Source organism: Styela clava, chromosome 4, assembly GCF_964204865.1.
Source record: "Styela clava chromosome 4, kaStyClav1.hap1.2, whole genome shotgun sequence".
In the NCBI taxonomy this organism is placed as follows: domain Eukaryota; kingdom Metazoa; phylum Chordata; class Ascidiacea; order Stolidobranchia; family Styelidae; genus Styela; species Styela clava.
In genome coordinates, this window is record NC_135253.1 from 6,606,171 (window position 1) to 6,630,266 (window position 24,096).

Sequence of the window (24,096 nt, forward strand, 5' to 3'; positions counted from 1 at the left end):
CATTGTTCAGTAAGTTTCCTTTTGAGCAAATACTGAAATATGTTTATTTTTTTGATAGGGAGGGATTAAGATACTGGTACTGTTTATAATTTTACCCTTATAACTGTATAATTTAGTTACCAAGTTGTGTGTTCAGTGAACATGTACCGGCGGCGGTGTGGCTCAACGGGCTAAGCGTTAGGAATACGCTACTCTTCGTGGGTTCGCAGGTTCGAATCCTATGCAGGGATGGTTATGTGCGAGAGGATTGCTGGACTCCTCGCCGTCGTTGGGTGGTTCACGTAACCGCTGGTCGGTTACGGCTTCCTCCACCACCAAGTCCATGCTTCCGAAAACAAACAATACAGTAAATCTAATCCCATATCCGACTTGGAATGGTAACCGGACGAGAGGCCGTGGTTCGCCATATGGATAAGCCGTCGTATCGGCTTTCCTCTCCCCCGGGATAAATATGTAAATCCTATCCCCGGCACCACTTAATTTGGCAGCCTCCTTTTAATTATGTACGGTACTTACCTTTATTTCGAACCCTTTCTAGGCTTTGGCACATCTTAAATATCGTATATAATTCGTTTACATTTTCTTAAGTCTATAAGTACTGTAATTAAATTAGACACACAATTAAAACTTTGCAATGGCATCGAGAACTATTGAGGTTTCTTGTAAAGCTCTTACAAAGATCCAATTACATGCTGCAAAATATCCACATTGTGGAGTAAATGGAGTCCTGCTTGCATGCAAACATTCATTTGCAGAAAGCAAAATATTAAATTTTGTGGACGCAGTGCCATTGTTTCATCAAGCATTGCAATTGACACCAATGCTTGAAATTGCTCTGATGAATATTGATTCTTATTGCTCATCTCATGGACTTTACATAGCTGGATACTACCAAGCACCAAAGTATTTGAAAAAAAATAATGATTCGCCTGGAATCTTTACATGTCGAATTGCAGATAAAGTAAAGGAGAATTTCGGTGAATCTGTTCTTGTTATGATTGACAATCTGGAAATTCCAAATAACAAGTCATTGAAATTTTACGAGCGAGCATCTGATGCTAAATGGAAGCCACGTCAATCTTCTGTTTCTTTCGAGGATGGAAGTGAAGATGCCTTGCAGGACTTTCTAGACCGGAATGTTCATAAAGATTTGGTAGATTTTGACAATCATCTTGATGACATTTCTTTGCATTGGTTAAACAATGATATCAACCAATTAATTGTGATGAAATGACAATGTCAGAATGCGGAATTAATAAGAATCTGATAGCTGATGATTTGCATTAAAACTAGAATCACATACAAATGATAATGCTGAGCAACATTTTTTGTTTTGAATTTTCCCATTAAAGGGAGTCTATATGATTTCACATTTAAATTTCATTCATTAGTTCTATAGCAGGTGGTATAATCTTGTTAAATTTCTCATTTTTCTCAAAGTCTTGGAACATTGATATTCAAAACTAGTTCAGTATTTTGTTATATCATTTTATCATAATATGCATTGCAAAAATCACATTTTGCATAAAGTGGTATCCTTGTCTGCTGTTACAGTAATTTCTCATTGAAATGTTAACTAAATGCTTTTCATGGTACTATCTGTCATGTTATGTTTTTATTGAATAATAATTGAATATTTATTGTGTTGTGGTGTCAGTTTGATAGAAATAGAATACTTTTTTTGATGTTATTATTTTTGCTGCTTGAATTATCTATCATATGTCCCACGTGCATTATACAAAAGTCAAAATGTGAATATTAATATTGTTAAATGCAGATGCAAAGATTTATTTACCAATAATAGCGTTATCATGGTCCGGTTGAAACATCGTTATTTTCTAATTAGACTTGTGTTTGATGACCAAAAGTTTGGACATAATATTGAACCGTATCAAATATATGGAAGGATTAAAAATGCTGTGGAGACAATACATGGTGATCATGGACTAGCATGTGTGGATGTTTCACTTAGTGTAAAGTACATTAATGTGTACACTAATATTGTGCTGATCAAGACTAGAAGACAGTTTCATAGACTGGTTTGGTCTTCATTGCCATTTATCACATATGTAACCGAAAATCTTGGAAAGCGACCTAAAAAAATACCCTGTTTTCTGCACACTCTTCATGTTGGTGGATCAATCAGAAGTTGTCAAAAATTTTTAATAAAGTACCATAGAAAGAAACTGGACTCAATTTTGGATCAATGTTCAACTCCCGGTGAAAAAAGGAGAGTTAAAAAATCAATTGAGAGTGCTAGTCTGGAAACAGAAGATCCTGGCAAAAACTCTGAAGAAGAAAGCAGTGGCAGTGATTAGGACATGTCGGAGAGCAGTGCTTTCTGTTAAGGTACTAATTATACTGCGAGTCCAGTTGCATGTAGTTGGTTTGTTGAAAAATCGACAATTATTTTTTATGTTGAGATTTGTAATTGAAACATTTTAAAGAAACCCCACGATTTGTAACGGTACTATCTATTCAATTTTTGCATTTTAAATGTGAATGCCATATTCAATGGTGATTTTCTTTATTTTATATTTAGATTTAACTGGGTTGAGTTACAGTTGTGGACGTCATGAGGCTTACTCCTTATATGCAGAGGCATAAAGTGTCAAAGTACATGATTGGAGGTGTTTTGGATAAAGATGCCTCTATTGTCTCAACATGCAAAAGCCATCGCTTGATGCTGCATGCTCAACTTATCAGTTCTTCTGGTACTGGCTCATATAATATCCTTCCTATGGGCCTGAGAGCACTTGATAAACTGTATAAGATAATTGACAATGAAATGTTGAATATAGGATGTTTGAAAATGAGTTTGTCATCTCTGTGCAGTGCAGCACTTTGGAAAAAATCCAAGAGATGGGAAGCTTTTGGAGATGAACTCGTGAAACTTAAAATGTCCAATACTGAATATTGTTTAAACCCAACACACGAGGAGGTTGTGACAAATATGGTAGCATCCACTGGATTGATTCCAGCAAAAAATTTACCTATGAAACTTTATCAAATAACATCGAAATTTAGGGATGAGCCTCGGCCTCGTTTCGGATTGTTGCGATGTAGAGAATTTCTGATGAAGGATCTGTATACATTTGATAAAGATACAGAATCAGCAATGGAAACCTATGAACTAGTCACACAAGCATATGAAAGAATACTAAAAACATTGAAATTGAAATATATAAGAGCTGCCTCATCTTGTGGCAACATGGGTGGAAAATTAAGTCATGAATATCTAATTCCTGCTGATATTGGAGAGGATAAAATATATGTATCTGAAGATGGGGATGCCTGGAATGCTGAATACGATGAATCTTTGGCTTTGAAAAGTTCTCAAACAACTGAAATTCAAGCCATTGAAATAGGCCACACATTTCTCTTAGGCCAATTGTATTCTCAGATCTTTGGGGCAAATTTAATATCACCTGATTCAACGCGATTGCCATTACAAATGGGATGTTATGGGCTTGGCGTAACAAGGATTCTAGCTGGATGTGTTGAACATTTCTCTAATGATGATAGCATTCGGTGGCCATATGCAATATCCCCTTTCAAAGTTTGCATTATCCCTCCAAAACAAGGAAGCAAAGAACAAAAACACTTTCAGAATATGGATATTGACCCTTATAAAGAAATGGAGGAAAATTCCCTTTTAGAGGGTGATGTCATTATTGATGACAGAGATAATTACACAATCGGAAAGAGATTACATGATGCCAAGTTTATTGGGTATCCAGTAGTTCTCATAATTGGCAAGCATATCTTAGATGAACATTCCAAAGTTGAAGTCTTATTACAAAACAAAAATGAAAGTATATCCCTTCCACTATCAGAAGTGGTGCCGGTAATAATCAAAGAATTTGAAGAAGATAGTTATTAAACTGACCATATTGTCAATTTATGTATTTTTGCCTATTTGATCATTTGAAATCCTGGAATGAAAAAACGTTCAATTACCAAAAACAATTGCATTGTATAAGATGGTTGCAAAGTAATTCGGTGCACCTGTGAAGATGAAATCAATTTATCAGAGATTATCTCGCGCAGGTGTGTAAGTTTTAATGGAACAATCCATTGACCAGCTCGACTTTCCATAGTGGTCCATTACCTGATGTGGGCAGGTATTTCCTAAATCCCAACTATCGACCATGAGTCGATTAGCAATGCTCCTGCTAACCAATTTATTTTTCTGTTGTTGAAATGATAATGATGGTGGAGAAGAGAGGTGAATATGAGAAAACTGATACGGTGTGGTGGTGTGTATCGAGCAGGCCCGGGCTATTTTCACATGAGGAAATTCATTAATTGCAGCAAACATTTTTACCAAACTTGAATCTCGGCCAAGTTCTGATTCAAGTAAGAATTTCCGTAATATATAAAAAGCAAGTTTATTCACATATCAAGTCAATATTTGGTTACTGGGTAGGGCTGCGCGCACGGCAATTGCGGGCTGCTGGATCTACGATGTGGCGCATCGTGGTAAGCGTTAGGAATACGCTAGCATGGATACCCTTCGTGGGTTCGAATTCCGTGGTGGATAATTATGCGTAACTCGCTGGTAGGTAACGTCGTCCTCCAAGTCCATAGTCTAAAACTGGTTCTCAAACGTTTTAAGCCACGACCCCTTTTTTGGGTTTGTCAAGTCTCGCGCCCACCTCAAAAATAACTGGCTAATAATATGTTACAAATAGTATAGTAATGAAAATATGTTTTATTAAAAAAATACGTGGATGGAACTTAAATATCCGAAATAGAGAAACGTAAATATCCAAAATAAGACGGGCAAGATCTAATCTAACAAATATTTTCATTTTCTAATTAGCTTTTTAGGCCCCTCGCGCCCCACCGTCTGATAACCACTGTTCTAGACGGATCCGATAGGCTTGACAATTTGGGAACAACATACGTGAACGGCGTACCTCTTCTCACGAAAAGAAATCCCATATTCCCCGACATGTGCGCCCTCATTTAACTTTAGCCCAGTCATCTAATCACTGATGGAATCAATCACTCTTACTTCAATTTTTTGTCATCTTACTCGACATTTTTCTGTAATGTACAAATGATTAACCTAAATGTCAATTAGACTCAAACTGTTTTAGTGTATGTGGTAACACCTTTTATTCTATGTTATCGCAAATTAGGCTGAAACAATAATGGAAATATTAGGTTTATTGCAAATAATTCAAGACTTGGAAGCGAACTATTCATGCCCTCTCCTTATTTACCAATCATTTTATGTATAAAGAGTGTTATCGGCTTATCGCACCGTCCAGTCGAATTCAACTTTTGATAGCCCGAACACTAATAAATATTGAACCCCAAGAGAAATGAACTTCTTGTTGATATACTACGACAGAAAATTGGGAACAGTTATAATATTGCTATTGGCCCTGCAACTACTATTTATTGTTAAACAGGCAGTTAAACTTTACCTGCTTTGCATTTCAATTATATATATATATATATATATATACTATAAATCTATAATATGCGTAGCGGACATGACTATGTTTGCCTTATCAAACAGTAATCGACATACTTGGATAACATTCTGACTTTTGCATGTACATGTTTACATTTTAACATGAGCATAATGTGCGCCGATGTTGCGTGAATTTCAACAACTTTTTAGTGGGCCGTTTAGTGAAATTCGAAACATCAATATGGGTACCTATAATAATAAAGTAACGTTTCTAAGATTTCCGAATGGACCTATTAACTTGAATATGAAAGAACGCTATCAAGTCAATTCTATCAAATTTTAGAACGGATACGCAGTGACGAATGTGACGACATTTCAGAAGTTTTATTTAAAGCAAGAATAACATAGACACGTTAGAAAAATACAAATAAAAAAAATACAACGAATGCCAGAGCCAGGAGCAAATATATTGTTCACTTTTTTATTATTATTTTACGGTGGCGATAAAGACGATCACAACCGTCACGAAAGATAATAATTAGAATGAAATTAATTTGGAAATTTGGGTTGCAATTCCGTTCCCAACGACTCGTCGACAATGATTGCACGATAGCTTCCGAGTTTGTCGTAAAGAACTCGCACCTCGTTCTGCGGAACATAAATAATTAACATCGATGTCCACCAGAGCGCATGACGTGATACATGTGTGCTAAGGATAACCGACATTAGGATATAGGGGGCACCAAAATCACAAAACATACTTTAGCCTATGCCCTATATCAGTGGTTCCCAATCTTTTTTTTTGCGACCCCAATTTTTTTAAAATCAAAGCCCACAGATACTCGCGACCCCACAACTAGAAACGTTGAGCAACTTCAGAAATCAGTACTGTGTATCATTTTAATTACCTCAATGGGAACAATGTAGCCTACCTGTATATCAACTGAAAGTGGACGTTGACGGTGAACATTGGCCCAAAAATATACGAACGAGTTCGGCAATGCGCCGGAAAACTGGGGAACTTCGGAAGATTTGATAACACATGGCATTGTAATGAAAACCACAGTGTAAAAATCTCTTAGATCAGAATTATAACGCTTCTTTCGCAAAGCATAGACGGACTTGATAAAATGTGGTAGATTGTAAGAAAGCTTAAGATACCTCGGAAATAGTAAGATTCGGAGATAGTAGGATGCTTCTAATTATACATAAATTTTAAATCTCATTTAGTATCTTCCAACAGTGTCTTTATCATTTTTAGTACAATGTTAACATATTACAGATTGATCCATTATTAATTTCAAAGTAAAACAGAGCATGAGGGTAAAATAGGAAAAACATGTACAGAATCACATCTTTCTGGTGCCTTTCATTATGCTAGAACTTATTGTAGTTTTGTGTTTGACTACTCGGAATGCGTCGATTCTTATTCAGTTATACGAGTTCCAGTACCCGTGCTTTAGTACCCAACTAGATTAAAACAAAGGTGATTGAAATTCAAGAAAGAAAAAAAAAAGTAATCCAATCCATTTCTAATCACAATAATTAGTAGGTAAAGATATATTATTATATCTGTTCAACATTCCCATAAAAATAATTTTGTGCAAGTGAAAAGTCCCCCAATTAATATTTTGTTGAGGTCTATTAATAAGAAATTAAATTCCCTTTTATCCTTTTACTCCTTTTATAACTAGCATAATTGCGTTCTAGCGAATGCGTATTTAGGGTTAATATGAAACTTATATCAATTCGGTTGTTTTAGAAAATACGTGTAAATTTAATAAAATTAAAACTCAACCATAATGCAATTTAAGCCTGTGAAAGCACAAAAAGTACGACATAAAGTGTGCAAGAATGTTCATTTTTTCAAACTCAATAAAAAGTGGATGAATGTGGAGCTAGTATGGCAAAATATAACGTAAAGTATAACATATTATTCTATTTTTGTATTCCATGACTTTCGTTTTGTTAAAAATATTGTCCCAAATATTATATGCAACAAATAACGTCATCCGAAGTGTGTAGGGGATTACCCAGGGGAGCTTATCAGTTACAGACGTTTCTTTTTCAACATTGCGCAGATGAATTATGAAGGGAACTGGTTTTATATTTTTATTCAATTGACTTATGTGCTAAACTTGTTGCTAAAAAGTGAAATCGGATAGATGATATTATATCTGTATAGTGGTTAAAATCTGCCGTACACGGAACGCGGGAGTTCTTTTGAATCCGTTTCGCATGAGTAATTTTTTGTTTCTCCACAGACTTGTGCTGGTTCTATCAGCTGACTATTTCCCCAGACAATCGAATTCAGTTGCAGCTGCTTTCTGGCGGTATCACAGGTTAACTACCTAATTAGTGAGACAATGACAGAACTGGGTTAGCATGCGTTAGAATTAATTTGTACAACATTCCGATATAGCCTTTTGAGTTTACAGGTTCATAGGATGTGAAAATTTCACAATATTTCTCTATACAAGGCTGTAAACAAGCTTTTGAGTCCTGCACAATCTGACTGTGTAAAATTTAGGTATTGTTGTTGAGTCACTCGCATATGATAGTCTACTGAACGGAGAGCAGAATTCAAATACTGAAATGTTTCCAAGCATAGGTTTAACTGCTTATAACTGTATAAGTTACATCAGTAATTGCCAGGTTGGGGAATACTGCAGTACTGGATAATAGGTACCAAATGCAACATGCTGACATGGGACTTTCAATCTGACATCTGATTTCGTGTTTCAGATTTTATTTGCATAAACGGTCAAAACTGACTTAGATATTTATTTCTGTATTTAGGCCTACAGATTAATGAAAGAGATATACCCATATAGGAAATTAAATAATATATAAATTTGCAATTACAGAATTATAGGCTATTTATATGTTCTGGCATTTAAGGTTATTTGTATGGTAGAGTAAAATATAAACAAACTACTTACTACTGTACTACAGTATGGACCATAAACTGTAAAATTTAGACTATAATTTTAATGATGTTTGCTGATACTACTTTTATTTTATTGCAAATATACAAATAGGCTATTTGCCTAGTTACCGTAGAATTATGCAACCAAACATATTGTATATGATAATGATTTCTTTTCTTTTGGAATAATCTCTCTATTTTCATAATATTCTGATAGTACTGTTTTATTATCAACAATGTGATTTGTATCTAATATTATTTAGATTTTTAAAATTAAATCTCCTTTTTAGCATGCATTGTTCATATATGTAGTTGCATGTTGCATAATTGTATACCGTAATTTTGTGGAATAATTTGTAAAAAAGTAATTGATAATAATGGATGATGAGGAGAGAAAAAGAAAGCTTGAAGCTGGCAAGGCAAAGGTTGGACGGCAAAATTTCTCTTTATTATTGATGTAATATTTTCAAAATGGTTAAATTTTCGAAATGCTAATAGGTTACTTTCAATTTTCCCAGATTTTCCTCGAGTCCCATGTGGCCTGATATTTTACCGCAAATTTAGCTGAATTCTAAAATTCACAGGCCCATCTTTATAGGGCTTTGGGAATAAATTTTTTGAACATTGTATTGTGGTGGCATGTGGTTGGTGAGGATATTTGTATATCACTGTAAAATGATTTTATCTATTTATTTGGTCTTATTACATTTTTTTTCAGCTTGCAAGTTTTCAAAAGAAGAGAAGAACTGGGAAATCCCCTAGAGTCAAACGACGCAAAGATAAAGATACTTCAGGTATGGATATGGTTCATTTCATGAATATTGCATTTCTATAAATTGATTAATAATTTCAACTATAAAATGAATAGTTGCTTAAAATTGAAGCACCAAGAAAACATTGCTTTTATTACCATGCCTTTTTATACTACAGATTTATATAAACATAGCAGTTTTTATTTGAACAAAAATTACGGTAAAACATTGAAACTTTTTCTGTTATTAGCCCACCACTAAATTTCATATCTTTTTTCTAATACCGTAAGTAAAAGTATCGATAAAAAAAAACCATGGGTTTGAATCTATCCTTAGCTATGCTAACCAAACCTAGGAACCTAATTAGTATCAAAGAAAATTTGTGATGGTAAATAACAGCATAGTAACCAAAATTGTATTGAAAATCAGTATCCAAAATAGTATTGAAATCAGTGATGCAATTCCCATTTATGTATATCAAACTCTATTTTAATAATATGTCAAAAACTTAATATCCTCTTGAATGATGCATTTTTGTGCTGTTTTACCTATATGTATATATTTTCACAATAAAAGCGACTGATGAAGCATTAAAATCAGCTGGAGCGGGTGATAGTATTGCGGTGCAGACTGGATCTGACAATACTGAACATAGATTAGCCTTATCTGAAGATTCCGATGTATCTACAACAGCTGATGAAATTTCAACAGAGGTAGATGAAAATTTGGTATCTCTCAACTTTTCTAATTGTAAATGCAATTTGATGCTGTGAAGATGATCAAAAGATATACCTAAATGGATGCAAATTTCAAAATTGATTGGGAATTTTCTATTTACTTTTTCTCAGTAATGAATAATAGTCCAGTTTGTGATGATATTTTTATATATTTGAATCTTTAGACCTATGAAATGCAGGCATCTAATTCCCACTATTAAAACCAAATCAGAGTAAATGACAATATGTTATATACAGGATGACCCCAAAAAACAGAAGCCAGGTCACCTTGAACATATTTTAGAAGGAACTAAACTTTTTTGGGTAACTTAAAACATTTTAGATTACTGAAACTTCTGGGTAATATATTACACAAATATAAGTTCAGGTGGTAAATAATTTTTTTTTTATTTTCATTTAATAAGTGAACATGATAAGATTGATTCAAGAACTTTATGGGTCACCCTGAAATGTGAAATATTTCTCCAAAAATGAAACAGTTCTATTGCGCACTTATAGTTTTTGACAAATAAAATATACTGATTTTTAGGAAGAAGCAAGTTATGCTGGAGGTCTTTCTCCAAGAGAGAGAATTCAGGAACTTGAACTAACTGTATCAGATCAACAGATTGCGTTGCAAAAATTAACATTGGAAAATAAGCAGCTTCGAGATAAAGAAGGTAATGGATATAATCATACCATTAAATTGATGAACGGTAAATTGAAAATATTTAATTATGGAAGCGATTAATGTTCTACCCCCAAATCTGACATATCTTTTAGATAAGGAATACTCTTTGGGTAAATTTGTCAAATGAGTTTGTTTGGGTTTAATTTCAGTGTGCAAAAATGTTGTTAACAGCATTTTTTTGGCTGGTAGTTCAGTGTTTGGGATTCAATTGATAGGACCATGTGAAGCAGTTTTATAGCGGTATACGGTATCTATTATTACCTTAAGATAATAAATGCAAATATTTCGAATTATTCCTAATAGTAGGCTTGATCAACTTTGAAAGTTCTCTTATATGTCTTGCATCAAGTTGTATATTATTGTCTTTTGAAATCAGTAGATGCAAACAACTTTTTTAATATTTGTGTTCTGACTTAATTTTTCATTTATAGGGGAACTTGAAGAGACATTATTAGCTAGAGACTCTGTGATTGGAGAATTAAGAAAAAATGTTTCAGAAACTGCTTCTCATGTAAAACAACTTCAAGAAAATCTTTCCAGTGCTACAGAATCTGTACGTGCTTCAGATGGTGACCAAAACGAGGTAGGTCTTTCTAGTTATGAAACGATTTTTGCCAATATAGAAAGCTGATGAATTCGATTTAGTGGTATTTTATTGAATCTTGTAATTGCTACGTACCGTGTTTCCCTGTCTAGATTACTGAAACTTCTTGGTGCAATCATACACAAACAGAAGTTGAAGATTTGAATATATTTTCTTCAATTTCTTAGAAATAATTAAGAAATTTATCAGTTTTATTTTTTTCAAGTCACCCTGTACATGTTGGATTTTACTGTATATGTTTTACTGTGTAACTTCATAATATATGTTTCAACTGAATCCTTATCATTAATAAACAGATTGTGTCTCAACTTGTGGAAGCCAGAAAAGATCTGAAAACTTATGTTGATGCTATTCATGGCCAAGAAGAAGCAATGAAACAAATGGCATCCAAACTTGAACAAAAAAGTATAGAAGCTGAGGAGGCTCATGAACTATGCAGATCACTTAAAGTTGAATTAGATAAAACAAGACCAACTCAGACATTCAGCATTGATGATACCCAGTCAGGTTAGCTGCACAACCTCGTTTTAGTCTATAGCCTACATATATAAATAAATGTATATCTTCGCATATAAGCTACTAAAACAGCCCTAAAACGATGAATTTATGGAAATTCGCATATAAGCCGACCTTACAAATCTTAACATGCCGTATGCACCTATCATATCACATAGCGTAAACAATCAAGCGATCATGTGTATGACAACCAATCACACACTGTTATTGCTGTCATAGTGTAAACACGCACACGATTTAGTTGGGTTTTATCTGCACACAGCTATTATGATCATTTGCAAATATAAGTTGTTTATTTACTATAATCCTTTTTTTTCTCGGTTTTATGAAATGACTATTATGGATTGCTGTCCAACGAATTAAGTTTAAAAAAAATAATTAATTTTTGAAAAAGTGCAATTTCAAAGATTAACATAAATTATTAAAATCTAAATTTTTAATTTATGTCACATTTGTGAGGTCAGATTTAGCTTATGTATTCAGAATTTCCATTAATCAAAATTTATTGTAAAACAAGAGCATAAAGCATTGTGGCACAACATTGCGGATGTATCTTTCGCTTCCCTCAGATATAAGTTTTTTCATCATTAATAAACACTGCAATTAAGCATTCTGAAACTGAACAATTGCATGTGTATAAACATATTATTACATTTGCATCAATTTTTTCATGTATCGGATAAATAAATATATTTTTTTATTTTAAGATGCTATCCAGGCATTACGCTCTGAATTAGAAGAACAACATGGCCATCAAATTGCTTTGTTGAAGAAGGAACTTGATAAAGCTCGTGAAGAGATTACTGAACTACAAGAAAGAGAGGTTTGTGTTAGATTTTTGCTACAATGTGCAATGACTATCTCAGTATAAACTGATTTATTATATTTCATAAATATTCAAATCGATATAAAAGTTCTGGAAATTTTCAAAAAAAATGACAAGAAAATATTAAATTTTTGAATAAATGAAAACATTGGTAAAAATAATTAAAATTGTAGTGTATTTATATTAAACTGAAAACAATTTGAATTCAAGTCCTGTTTAGATTTTATGGCTTGGATGACACAAATTTATTAATTTTATATCAATCATTCTTAGTTTGATTTTTGGTGCACAGAATGGGATTCTAATCTTTCACTACTTTAGTGTTCTGGTTAACAATTTCTACCGACCATAGTAAATAATATAAACAATACATCTTTTCCCACCTATTATTTTGTTGATATTCTATACTTAACAGTCCTATTACCACAATACAATCATTGCCTTTAAACTGAAAAATGTCCGTTGGCTTTTATGCTTCAGTGGTAACTGATCTGCCTCCTGTATCAAAACAAGGTTGTCACGAATCACGCTGTACTATCTTTTTGTTTTTTAAGTACTTTTCGGGTTATTCTAATAATGGTGAAAAGGTATTTAAGTTAAAGTCACAACTGTATTATAAACTTAGTGTCCTATTCAATTTTCCCTACCAGTCTTGATTTTATTTTTCGCCCAACTTACAGAAAACATACATATACATAATATGACTATGATTTTAATAATAAATTGAATACTTCATATTTCCTAGTTGAAATTGATACCATATAAAACCAAAACTACAAAATATCATGTTCATTTCTATTTTGCGTTTTATAATTCTCTAACTGTGATTTCAAGTATTTAGATATTTCTTATTGTAGTAATTTTTATACATACTGGTTATATATATATATATATCTATATGAAGTAGGAGCTAACTTGAACAAATTCATAACAATAAGACTCGACGCATGCCTGTCTAGAACAAAATTTATAATAAGGACACTCAGCTTTTAACGGATTCTTCACAACTTCACAAATAAGGATTTAAACTGTCTAGCCCACTTGACCACCACTTATACAATTTCGAAACTCTTTTGCGTAATCATATTTGAGGATTCCAAACCTTTAAATATTGTCATACTTGTTAAAAAATCGAGCATTTATTAGTTATGGCCACACTTGAGGGATGGGTATATCGTCTTTTTTCTAAATGATCTAATATATGAACCATACTTGGGTTTGAAATGAAATTTATACAAATACGCATGGGGGTTTGTTTTTATAGGGCAAACATAATGATATTTGCACACTTTTACTATCACCGGTCTTCAAACAGACTTTATTGTTTAACTCCCTTCTTAAACACATAGACGCTTTAAAGCTGTTGTTAACGTCTCAAGCATTTCAAATATAAACTTCTTTCTTTTTGGATCGAGTTTCATATTCTTTTAATATTTTCACAACTGAAGCGGACAATTCAAATTTGAAAAACACAGCAGGATTTTGTTTTGGGTTTTATTGTTTGTATCGCGTACAGCATCTAGTAAATGTGAAATAGAGAAGCGTGTTTTGTATCAAGATTAACCTATCCTATTGGAACGAATAAGGAATTTTGAATTGATTGTAAAATTGTTACTGCTGTTGTGCTGTTGATGTTATTTGAAAGTTTATTATTTTTAATTAAATGTTATAGATTAGCAAGGTTTAGTTTGTTTGTGTTCAATCAAGTTAATAGGCTTTAGTATTGGAAGTAGATATTTATAGGGAAGTTTATAAAATTACTGAAGCGCAAAGCGTAAGCTATGATTTATATGTGCGGTATAGAGGAACTTGCAGTGTATACTGTAAAGTGTTATTTTATGGTCGATATAAAGATTGGTATTTTAGAAAAAATGCGTTTAAATTGTGCATTATTCATTATTTAATAGTTGCATAGTCATTATTATAGTTTATAACAATTTGGGAATACAATTTCATGTATTACTCGATTTCTACTTCAGATTTATTGTTAATATAATATTATTGACTTTTTTGATATGTGCGAACTGGATAAAGGTAGGCTGTGATAATATGTTTGGTATATCTGTAGTAGTTTGTTCTATATTAAATATGGACATGTAGGCTATACATTTAAGCATAATGTTATTAAATACTTTGATTTGCTTACATACTGTCATTGACTTTTATTAAACTACCGGTATTTTGTTTGTGAATATTTTTTACCATTAAGATATTTTCTTGTATATATTTGTTATTAATAGACAAAAGTATTTTTATAAATTAAATTAAGTGTTTATTCATTTTTCACATCCCCTTCTATGTACTGCTGTAGCCTACTTGGGAACAAACCACCATAAGCCTCTACATAATTAGTTGCCAATAATTCTGTAGTTTAAATATTTTGTAGTTATTAAATTATTAACACACTTAATATTTCCAGGAGAGGAGATTGCTTGAAGATAACGATTTGTCATCATCAACAATGGATGAATCAGATATTCGTGCATTCAAAGAGCAAATCTCTCAATTGAGTTTGCAACTTGAAGGTTCATTCAGAGAGTTGGACAGACAGAAACGAGATCATGATATTGAAGTAAGCTACTATTTTAAACTTTCTAGTATAAATTGTGTTATATACCTTGTTCTAATAGACTTTAAAGACAAGGCTTGATATTTGAAATATTTGGGGATATTTTTTTGTAAAATATGGAATTTGCCATGTCCCTGATAACGGAGGAGGGTCCAGACATTTGGGCATTGTGGGTGAAAAATCTCGGCCTCAGCTCACATGTCCAAATCCTCACCTTAGATGTGTAATGATCTTGGCGGGGAAAGCCCTGACAATGTAGGTCATGTTAGAAAAATGTCAGTAAAATTTTTTAGTTTCTCACGTAACAGTGGCTGCTTGTCTGGAGTCTTGTTTAGAGTTAATTTATGGAAAATCTTATAAAAAAAAAGTTTTGTCTAGCGGTTAATATGTTTAATATTTCACAACCCAAATAGTGTTTGTTTAAGATTGTTATTTCAGCTGGTTTTCTCATATCTGTTTCATTGTTTTTAGGTTGTGAAACTAAATCAGAGATTAATTGGCACAATAGATGAATATGAAGCCAAAATTCAAGCTGAAAAAGAAAATGTTGCTGAATTAGAAAACAGACTTGACATGTCTGACACTGGTAATTGTCTTAGATATCAAATTTCTTTTTCTATACTTAGTCCAGCGTTTCATACATTTTTCAGTTTGTAACACACTTTTATTGTCAATTCATGAGAAGTGCTTCCTCGAACAGATTTTGAAAATTTAGCTCGGCCATGTCACTGTGTTAAAACACACTTGATTTATGAATCCTGTGCAGCTGTGCTATTTGGTTATATTAATATCATCACCTCCCAGACTTGCCAAGTTATCTGGGGATGTTTTTCGTCAAGAAAATTGGTATAACTTTCTCAATCAATCATGTTTATTCGTTTTGGAACGAAAATAACAAGTTGGCTCATACCTGCTGCCAATGAGACTATTTCTTGCTTTTTCCAATTATTGTAATGTCAATGAAATCGCAATATTCTGCAATCCTATGCTTTATTGAATCTTCTTGGATTGCAATCAACTTTTGCTCAATTCTACTTTCTTTTCAGTGAGTTCTGAAATTCAGTCATCGTTCAGTAAACAGCTTCAACAATTAGAAGAAGAAAGAGATGAACTCAAATCACAATTGAGAGAGGCACAAAGTGCAGCGAGAGAAAATGCTAATTCTGCCAAATTAATTGAAGTAAGCTATCATTTAAGTTAGATGATTTATTGGATCGATTTGCTTAATGTTCTTGTTTGGGTTATGAGATTTTGCTTATTTAGACTGGTAATACAGCAATCTATTTTAATATGCAGCATTGAATATGGGAAAAGAAGGATATGCTAGCTAGAGCGCTTTTAATTTTTTTTCCAATTTTCATTTGCGGGGAGCTGATATTTCACTCCAAATTTTGCTGTTTTTTATAGTTGTCACCTTCATATGCCATCCGGTACATATTTTCATATGACATCTTGTATAATTTTTTTAAGATTTGCTGTAATTTTAATGACCTTGCAGCAGTCAATCAATCCCCATTTTAGTAGATTTAAGTACTTGCTCCACTGAGCTATTTTTCGATATTTATTATACTTTTATATTATTTACTTTTTTTAGGATCTTGAGGACCAATTAACCACATACAAGGCTGAAGTTGAAGAAACAGAAAAAAGATTGGAAGAAAGAAATAAACAAAGCAGAAAACAACAAGATGAATTGGACAGAAGGAAAGATGAAATACATAAGCAGGTGAATTCTTTTAAAGTTCTTTATCTTGTTTGGTTTGAATGTTAAAAAAGTTTTCACATTGGTAAGTTCAAGAGTGTGCCAAAAGTATGGAAATGCAAAGAATATGGAAATGACGGTTGGGATAGAATATTCATATTTATCCAAGGTGAGAGGGAAGACATAAGACGGATTAATCATATGGCGAACCATGGCCTCCCGACCAATTATCAGTCCATGTCGGGTATGGCATTAGTTAGCCAGTTATTTTCTTTTAGATGCATGGACTTGATGGAAAGTCATTACTCGACACCTCAAAACCAAACAGTGCTAAGTCCACTTTTCCAAAAAATGACATTTTTCAATTGCTGATTTTCCTGGACTTAGCTCTAGGTGCTCTAGATCTCAAGACAGCTATGGACATAACCCTGCTTTTTTTAGGGAATTTGAGAACTAAACAGAGCTGTGTCTACTATAGTGGACTTAACTCTGGATAACTGCATTGTAAGTTGGGGCTAAGTCCGTTTTTTGGACATAGCTCCTCTCAAAAAATATAATACAAAGCGCTAAGTCCATACCAGCCTCTATAATAACATAATAAAGGGGCCCTAAGTCCAATAAAATTGTTTCTGGTCCAGAAAATTGAGAGCCAAAAAGGGTTAAGTCCAAAAAAAAAAAAACCCCCAAAAAATTGGGGCGGAGCACAAATTTTTTTATACCATCCAAATATGGCCTTCATTGTAACTTTGGTGGACCATAAAAACTAGACATCCTCGATGTAAGGTATTAGAGAAATAAAAAAAAGAAACAAAAAAAAAACGTTTTCTGCGTTTTTCTCAAAACTGGAAAAATGGACTTAGCCCAATTTGGATTTCATGCGTCGAACTGACAAGTGACGCCGAAGAGGTAACTGTGGCGGTGAAGAGTCCAGCAATTCTGTCGCACGTAACTAACCTCGCATGGGATTCGAACCTGCGAACCCACACAGGGTAATCAGAGGTGCTGTGACGAGCATATTCCTAACGCTTAGCATGATGTGCCACGCCCACACCACTGAGCCTGTTATTCTATAGTGTTTATATTATAATATTTATAAATTATATATACTTTTTAGATATCAGTATTTGTATCTTAATGCCTTATTTATGTTTTCTATTAATTGTTTCATTCTTACTTTGCTATTCTGACAACAACAATAGCATCATTGTTATTAGGATTTGCCATTTATCTTTATTATTGATTATAATTCACACACAATGTAAATAATAAAGAGTTTGTCTGTGTTTGTTTGTGGATAAAGACTCGTTGTTGTTTGTGAGCATTGCTAATATTTCCTGTGGAATGATTATAACTCTTTGATTAATCATTAAATATCTTGTCTCAACATGCCAGTGGTAGTCATAGAAATTATTGAAATATTACTTTGAACACTGTTTGCTGTAATATAATTTGGTAAAAGTCATCAAAGTTGAACTAGATTCTGGGCTCTGGCATTTTGCTGTATTATTAATTCCATAAATCAACACGTCGATCGCCGCTTCTCGGGTAGTCGATCGCGTTTGATGTTATGTGAATTTAAATTTACCCTGGGTGCTATACATATACTATCAAATTAAATGTAACATAAAAAATACAAATTTTTTATATTCACTAAAGAATTGTGCCCACAGAACCGAGATTATTAGCGGCAATGGAATTTTTGTGAGCGTGTGTTTAGTTATCTGCATATTCAGCATTCAATCGTTTTTGTGTATCACCTTATTACCGAACAGTCAATTGCGAGCTATTTTAAAAAATTTTTGTTGGTCACAGTCAAAAAAAGGTTGGCTTGTATTATATCATAAGATTAATTTTTTGAAATAATTTTCCAAAAAAATCATGATGAATTTTAGTACAGTAATAAATACGGTACATCTGTTTGTATTCCTAATAATAATCATTCGCCAATCGCCTAGCAATTGTTGAGCAATACATCATGAACAACAGTGTAAAATTATGGTAGATTATAGAAACTCTGCAAAAATATATTTAAATGAGTCCAAATTTTTCATGCAGGAGAAAGAAACCAAAAGACTTGTTGCAGAAATTACAAATATGAAAGAAGAAATTTCAGAAGTCAAAGATAAAGTCAGAGAACAAGAAGAGGAATATAATATTTTGATTCAAAAAGTTAGTTGTATTTTAGAACATATTGTTGAAAAATTAAATCATTTTTTGTATTATCCAACATGCCAATAAAAGTGCAAAAAGTTGAAATTTTCATGCTTGAATTATGACTTCATAATTTGTGTCCACTCGCTTAGGATATATTTATTATTGTATTCCACTTCTGTTCTGAATAATTTATGCCAATGTTTATTGAAATTAAATGTTCACAGTTGACGAGTTGAGGAATGTAGTTTTGGTAATTTACATCGACTAGCAGATAGGCGGTTTTAGCCATTTTTTTTATTGATACCATTGACAGAGATGCCTAAATTGGATTTGGTTTTCTTTTCTAGTTAAGGTTAATCAAAGGACTTTATTTTCATTGAAATCATAATATACGTCTTATTTTACTATTTCAATGGTTTTATCAAGTAAATGTACAATTTAAAGGTTGATTTGATTTATTTTTAGAATTTTTGGAGAACTTTTTTAATACCACTAATTGATAGCAATTTTTCTATTTGATTTCCTGTACATTTTTAATTGTGAATATTTTATTATCTCTCATTGTACATTCACTTTACAAAGCTTTCATTCACTTTAGCATGCATCAGATATTGAGTCTTTAGAAGAACAACATCGACGTAATATCGAGGAAGTTCTTCAGGATTCGAGTCAACAGGCCGATGAAGACATTCTAATCGCAAAAGATGAAGTGAGAAAAGAAATGGAGGAAATAATTCAAGAAATAAAAGATGATCATTCAAATGAATTAAAAGCTGTTCAGAATCAAAATCATAGCCAGGTTGGTAGATAAATATCATCTAAATAGTTTGGTATATTTTATATAGATTTTGTTTTTTGAGGGGCGATAATTACATCTTGGTAAGAGTTGATGTATGTTCTATTTGAAGTTATCTGGGTTGGAACACAATATCTCCAATATATAGCTCTTTTGCTTACAATTACTTTTATCTATGAAGACCCTGAGCACTTTTTGACGCATAGGTAGTCAGAAAGCTTAGGCTTAATGACTGAGTACTGCAGTTGTCTGAGAAAAATTTAGTTTACATCACAGTTTCTTCACTGTGGCATCTTTGTTCGCATTAGAATTTGCTTTAGACGAGTTATAAAAGTATACATAAATGTAAGGTTGGAAGGTCTGTTAGTAATATAGCAGCAATCATAATGTGCTGCATTCCAATATTTGAACTTGATGAAATATTCATTAGAAAAAGTCAGGAATAACAAATTAGTTTTATCTGGTTTATTGTATATAAACAAAGTGATAAATGCATTTAATGTGGGATAGAAATGCATTAACAACGATTTACTGAACCCTCCTAGTGCGGTGATTATTTCCTCATGGGATTCGACCTGCGAGCCCACACAGGGTAATCAGAGGTGTGATAACAAGCATGTGTAAGCTGTATTGTATTGACACCAAATGTATGTCTGATCTTATTCCATTATTATTTTGTTTCAGCTGAGGTCGGGTTACCATTTTATATGAAATATTCGAATACTAAATTTCTCTTCTGTGGGTTTGCAAAGTAAAATAACCATCTCATTAGCAAAATAGCTGCTTTGTTAGTGTCTGATCATTTTAGGTCCTTAGTTAAAATCCTCTGTGAAAAAAATGTTAGATGTCTTTTTGTTGTCGTTGGGGATTCCCAGATACAAATAATTTGGTGGTCTGAATTTTTTTCATCATTCTTTCATTTTTGAATATTTCTCATCTAAAGTCAACTTTCAAGAGGATAAGTTATGTTATGTGCTTCATTTTACATGAAAATGTAATTTCAATTGCCTTTATTCTCAAAATAAAGCTTTCAACAATATTTCAAATTTCATGTAAATTTGTTCTTTGACCTCTTCAGCTGTCACTACGCATGGTTTTTAAATTTTACTTAAGAAAATTGATAAAAACAAAAGTCATTTTCATTTCTGTTTTCATTGAATTCCAATTACGTTATTTTTTTTTATTAGAAATACAATATTCATGATCTTTACATACAGTCACAATTTCTTAAGCCACCTTGCGTTAAATAATTGATTATTCCTTGCGAATTTATTATGCAGGCTAATTTTGAAAAATTCCCAATAGCAGTTTGCGCTTTAGGCTTTCATTTAGTTCTAGTCAATTTAAAGCTGTTGTGTATTAGGATGTAGCTAGATTTTGAAAGTTTTTATTAGGGGGAATGGGATTCTGGTTGAAGGTTTTCTACTTCAGATTATAAATTTCACTATTTACTGATTCACTTCTGGGTATGGAGACTTTAGTGAGAATTAAAGTGGATTGTCAAAGTGATATTTTCTGTTTGTATTTAACAAGCTCCAGCTACTCACAACAACTACCTAGTTTAGGCAGTATTTTAATCTTTTTTTGTTAATTTCAATTTTGAGAACACAGAAAACTTGTACTTTGTGCAATACATCAGTTTAAAACAGTATTTCTGAAACATGTCTTTCTCAATAGAGATTTGAGAAAAGTTGAGCGGCAGGAATTTAGAACATATATGTCCTAAACAAAAATAATCTTATTCATATTCAATTTTTTAAATCTCGATTACTTTCAATTATCAAAATTTTCATATAAAAAAAAAAATGAAAGCAAAAAGAAAGAAATTGAATATAAATTGTGTTAACATGTTCTCTGCTGAACATAACCAAATTTGAATACCGGTATATTCAATATTTCATACTTTTGGCCATCCATGGCTTAGAAATGGTGAGCAACAGATGTCAAGGTTTAAGTTTTGCTTCACGTTTGCTAAAAATGGAATAAATTTTAATATGAGTTTTATTATTTTATTGCTCTTTAAACTGAAAATAATTTTGTTAGCTAGAAGTAGGTATTATGCAGTCAACAGAGATGGATACTTCTCAGTTAGTTTCATCATTTCTTGAGACCGATCGCTCAAGTGAGGTTTCAACCTCAGTTCATCATTGTACATTATGCGGTTGTTACAAAGTAGTTTCTCGAACTTATAAAAGTGAATTACAACTGGTTAAATATGGAACTATGTGTGAAACGGAGACTCAAAAACCTAGTGATCTTTCAACTCCTTTCGCTCCGAGTCCAGTGTCTTCTATTTCGTCATGTGACGGTAGCACTGGTAGTTGTATTTGTCACGGACATATAGTTGTTAAAGAAGTCACAAATTCCTCAAATTCAAAATCGTCTGATAGTAATAGCAGTAGTTGTAAAAGATGTAGAAAAACATGCAGAATATTTCTTGGAAAAGTAGGTGTTATATCATTTGTTATAGAACTGCTAAGCTATCATATTTGTTGGGTCTATCAATTGACTACTTTGTTTATATTCATGTTAGAATTGTAGTCTATTCGGTTAGATGAATTAGTTCAATCTTTAAATGATTGACTATTCTGAATAAAGAAGCGAGAAAGCAAGAAATGTTTGGGCTTTTATTGGTTGGTTTATTTCTGCTTAAGAATTTTGGGAAATATTTAATGCGTAATATAGTTGTCGCAACTGTTCATTTATTTCTACATAATTTAATATAGGTCAAATTTCAATTGTATTGATGAGGTTTTATGATACTTTTATTTACTGTATAATCAATTTGATATTGTCGAAGATTATGCAAAATGTATAGTAAATTTTGGATTAAATATCTGTTTGGGTTTGTACATCCTTATTTGTTATACTGATGATCAGGTTGAATTATATCTTTCAGATGGATGAATTTAAGAAAGAAATGGAAAACAAACTACAAGCTGTTAAGGATACTCTCGAACAGGAAAAGAAAAGTCAAATGGGAACAGTGAAAGATGTATGTGTGGTTTTTTAGTTCGATTTTGTTTTGTTAAAGATTGGGTAGATAACAAAATCCAACCGTAATCATTATTTTGAATAATTCATTTTCATGTTTGCTTTACATTACATCTACAGTTTTAGCAGAGTTCAAGTTGCTATTTATGGTACATTGAAAAGATGGTTTAAGGAAGTCCAACTATACAAATATGATTTTGTTATATATTTGTGCATTGCACTCATATCCTTTGAGCTCATAATTATCCAAGGTTTAACTTGGCTTTGGATACTTTAGTTTGTTAATGTATGGAAGTGTAATTGTTACAGTTCAGTGTGCTTATTCTTTCAGTTGTCCTACTTTAGTTGTCAAAATTTTATATTATTTCAAATACTGACTGTGAATTTTTATTTATTTATTTTCAGGTTCATGAGAGAACTCGGGAAAGAGAGTTTGATCAAATCAAACAAGCTCATGAAGAAGAGATTGCGAGAATGCAACAAGATTATGAAACAGCAATTGAGTCTTTGAATCAGGAACATGAAAAAGTATTGGAACAATTCAAAGAACGTTTTAATGAAGAGAAAATACTCGAAGGAAACCGAATTCGCAGAGAAATGGAGGTTTGGATTTTCAAGTTTATTGATTGAATCAAGCAATGCTACGGAGTTTGTGTATCAGTCATGAGTCTGAGTTTTTCTTGTCTCCTCTTGAGTTGGAGTCAGAGTTGATTCTTCGAACTCCCTTGAATCATGAATCCAAGTCAGAATCTCAGAAATTCATTGCCGAAAATCGAAGGCAAAATTTTCTACAAAAAAAATCAAACAAATTAAGGTGGAAATGCTGAGGTATATTTCCAATATTTAGAAAGTTATTTGTTGGCCAATCAAGTAGTAGTCATACTGTTGAGTATTTTTGAAACAAGATTCACTAAATATTAACTAAAGAAGGCTGGTATGTACATGATTTTCACAGTAGTTAGACTAATACTCTGATTATTATTGACTTTTAATTGTTGTATACGTTTTTATTGTTCCTTGTTTTTACCATCTTTTTATAGGAAGATTTTGCCTCCAAGATGCAGCAGCTGCACGAAGAAAATGAGCAACAGAAAGAAAAAGACATCGACAGCATAAAACTTGATTTGCAAGAAAAACATGCAGAAGAAATAAATCAGTTGGAGAAAATACATTCATCAAGAACTAAAGGTACAGTGAAATATATTTTATGTGCCGTCTATTATTTATATAGATGTATGTTTTATGTGTCTAATGTTTAGAAAATTCTATATTTCCATTACCATGATGTAGCTGAAAAGGTCTGTGCAATCCGTGAAAAAATTCTGGTTTGACACAGTTTTTCACTTCATGTGCCTAGTCTCTGTGGTAGAAACTGAGCCAATTTTAGTCGTTTGAGGTGTAGTTATACAAAGGGCTAGT

General features: G+C 32.5%; 4 protein-coding genes across 5 annotated transcripts in view; all 4 read left to right on the forward strand.

Moving 5' to 3' along the window:
* Window positions 1–553: 553 nt before the first annotated feature.
* Window positions 554–1,778, forward strand: LOC120325894 (ER membrane protein complex subunit 8-like). The gene has a single exon (XM_039392069.2). The coding sequence runs from the start codon at window positions 635–637 to the stop codon at window positions 1,232–1,234; it is 600 nt and encodes a 199-aa protein (XP_039248003.2). The 5' UTR covers window positions 554–634; the 3' UTR covers window positions 1,235–1,778.
* A 33-nt stretch (window positions 1,779–1,811) lies between these two features.
* LOC120325844 (ribonuclease P/MRP protein subunit POP5-like) lies at window positions 1,812–2,543 on the forward strand. The gene has a single exon (XM_039392008.2). The coding sequence runs from the start codon at window positions 1,812–1,814 to the stop codon at window positions 2,316–2,318; it is 507 nt and encodes a 168-aa protein (XP_039247942.2). The 3' UTR covers window positions 2,319–2,543.
* LOC120325891 (putative proline--tRNA ligase, mitochondrial) lies at window positions 2,209–4,410 on the forward strand. The gene is made up of 2 exons (XM_039392067.2): window positions 2,209–2,349; window positions 2,543–4,410. Exon 2 carries the CDS (start codon window positions 2,576–2,578, stop codon window positions 3,881–3,883), a length of 1,308 nt encoding a protein of 435 aa, XP_039248001.2. The 5' UTR covers window positions 2,209–2,349; window positions 2,543–2,575; the 3' UTR covers window positions 3,884–4,410.
* Window positions 4,411–8,642: 4,232 nt separating this feature from the next.
* The window catches only part of LOC120325845 (uncharacterized), a 68,521-nt gene continuing 53,067 nt past the window's right edge, over window positions 8,643–24,096 (forward strand). For both annotated transcript variants that reach the window (XM_078111388.1, XM_078111389.1), the window contains exons 1-16: window positions 8,643–8,782; window positions 9,076–9,151; window positions 9,686–9,822; window positions 10,376–10,505; window positions 10,948–11,099; window positions 11,417–11,627; window positions 12,344–12,459; window positions 14,882–15,034; window positions 15,503–15,617; window positions 16,078–16,211; window positions 16,626–16,757; window positions 18,789–18,902; window positions 19,486–19,686; window positions 22,583–22,678; window positions 23,083–23,280; window positions 23,718–23,865. In XM_078111388.1, coding sequence (XP_077967514.1) covers window positions 8,735–8,782; window positions 9,076–9,151; window positions 9,686–9,822; window positions 10,376–10,505; window positions 10,948–11,099; window positions 11,417–11,627; window positions 12,344–12,459; window positions 14,882–15,034; window positions 15,503–15,617; window positions 16,078–16,211; window positions 16,626–16,757; window positions 18,789–18,902; window positions 19,486–19,686; window positions 22,583–22,678; window positions 23,083–23,280; window positions 23,718–23,865 — 2,161 coding nt within the window. In that variant the 5' untranslated portion in view covers window positions 8,643–8,734. The remainder of the gene's footprint in view (window positions 8,783–9,075; window positions 9,152–9,685; window positions 9,823–10,375; window positions 10,506–10,947; window positions 11,100–11,416; window positions 11,628–12,343; window positions 12,460–14,881; window positions 15,035–15,502; window positions 15,618–16,077; window positions 16,212–16,625; window positions 16,758–18,788; window positions 18,903–19,485; window positions 19,687–22,582; window positions 22,679–23,082; window positions 23,281–23,717; window positions 23,866–24,096) is intronic.

Excerpts from the sequence above, each read along its gene's own strand:
- LOC120325894 (XM_039392069.2), top strand. The coding sequence starts at position 635 with ATGGCATCGAGAACTATTGAGGTTTCTTGTAAAGCTCTTACAAAGATC.
- LOC120325844 (XM_039392008.2), top strand. The coding sequence starts at position 1,812 with ATGGTCCGGTTGAAACATCGTTATTTTCTAATTAGACTTGTGTTTGAT.
- LOC120325891 (XM_039392067.2), top strand. The coding sequence starts at position 2,576 with ATGAGGCTTACTCCTTATATGCAGAGGCATAAAGTGTCAAAGTACATG.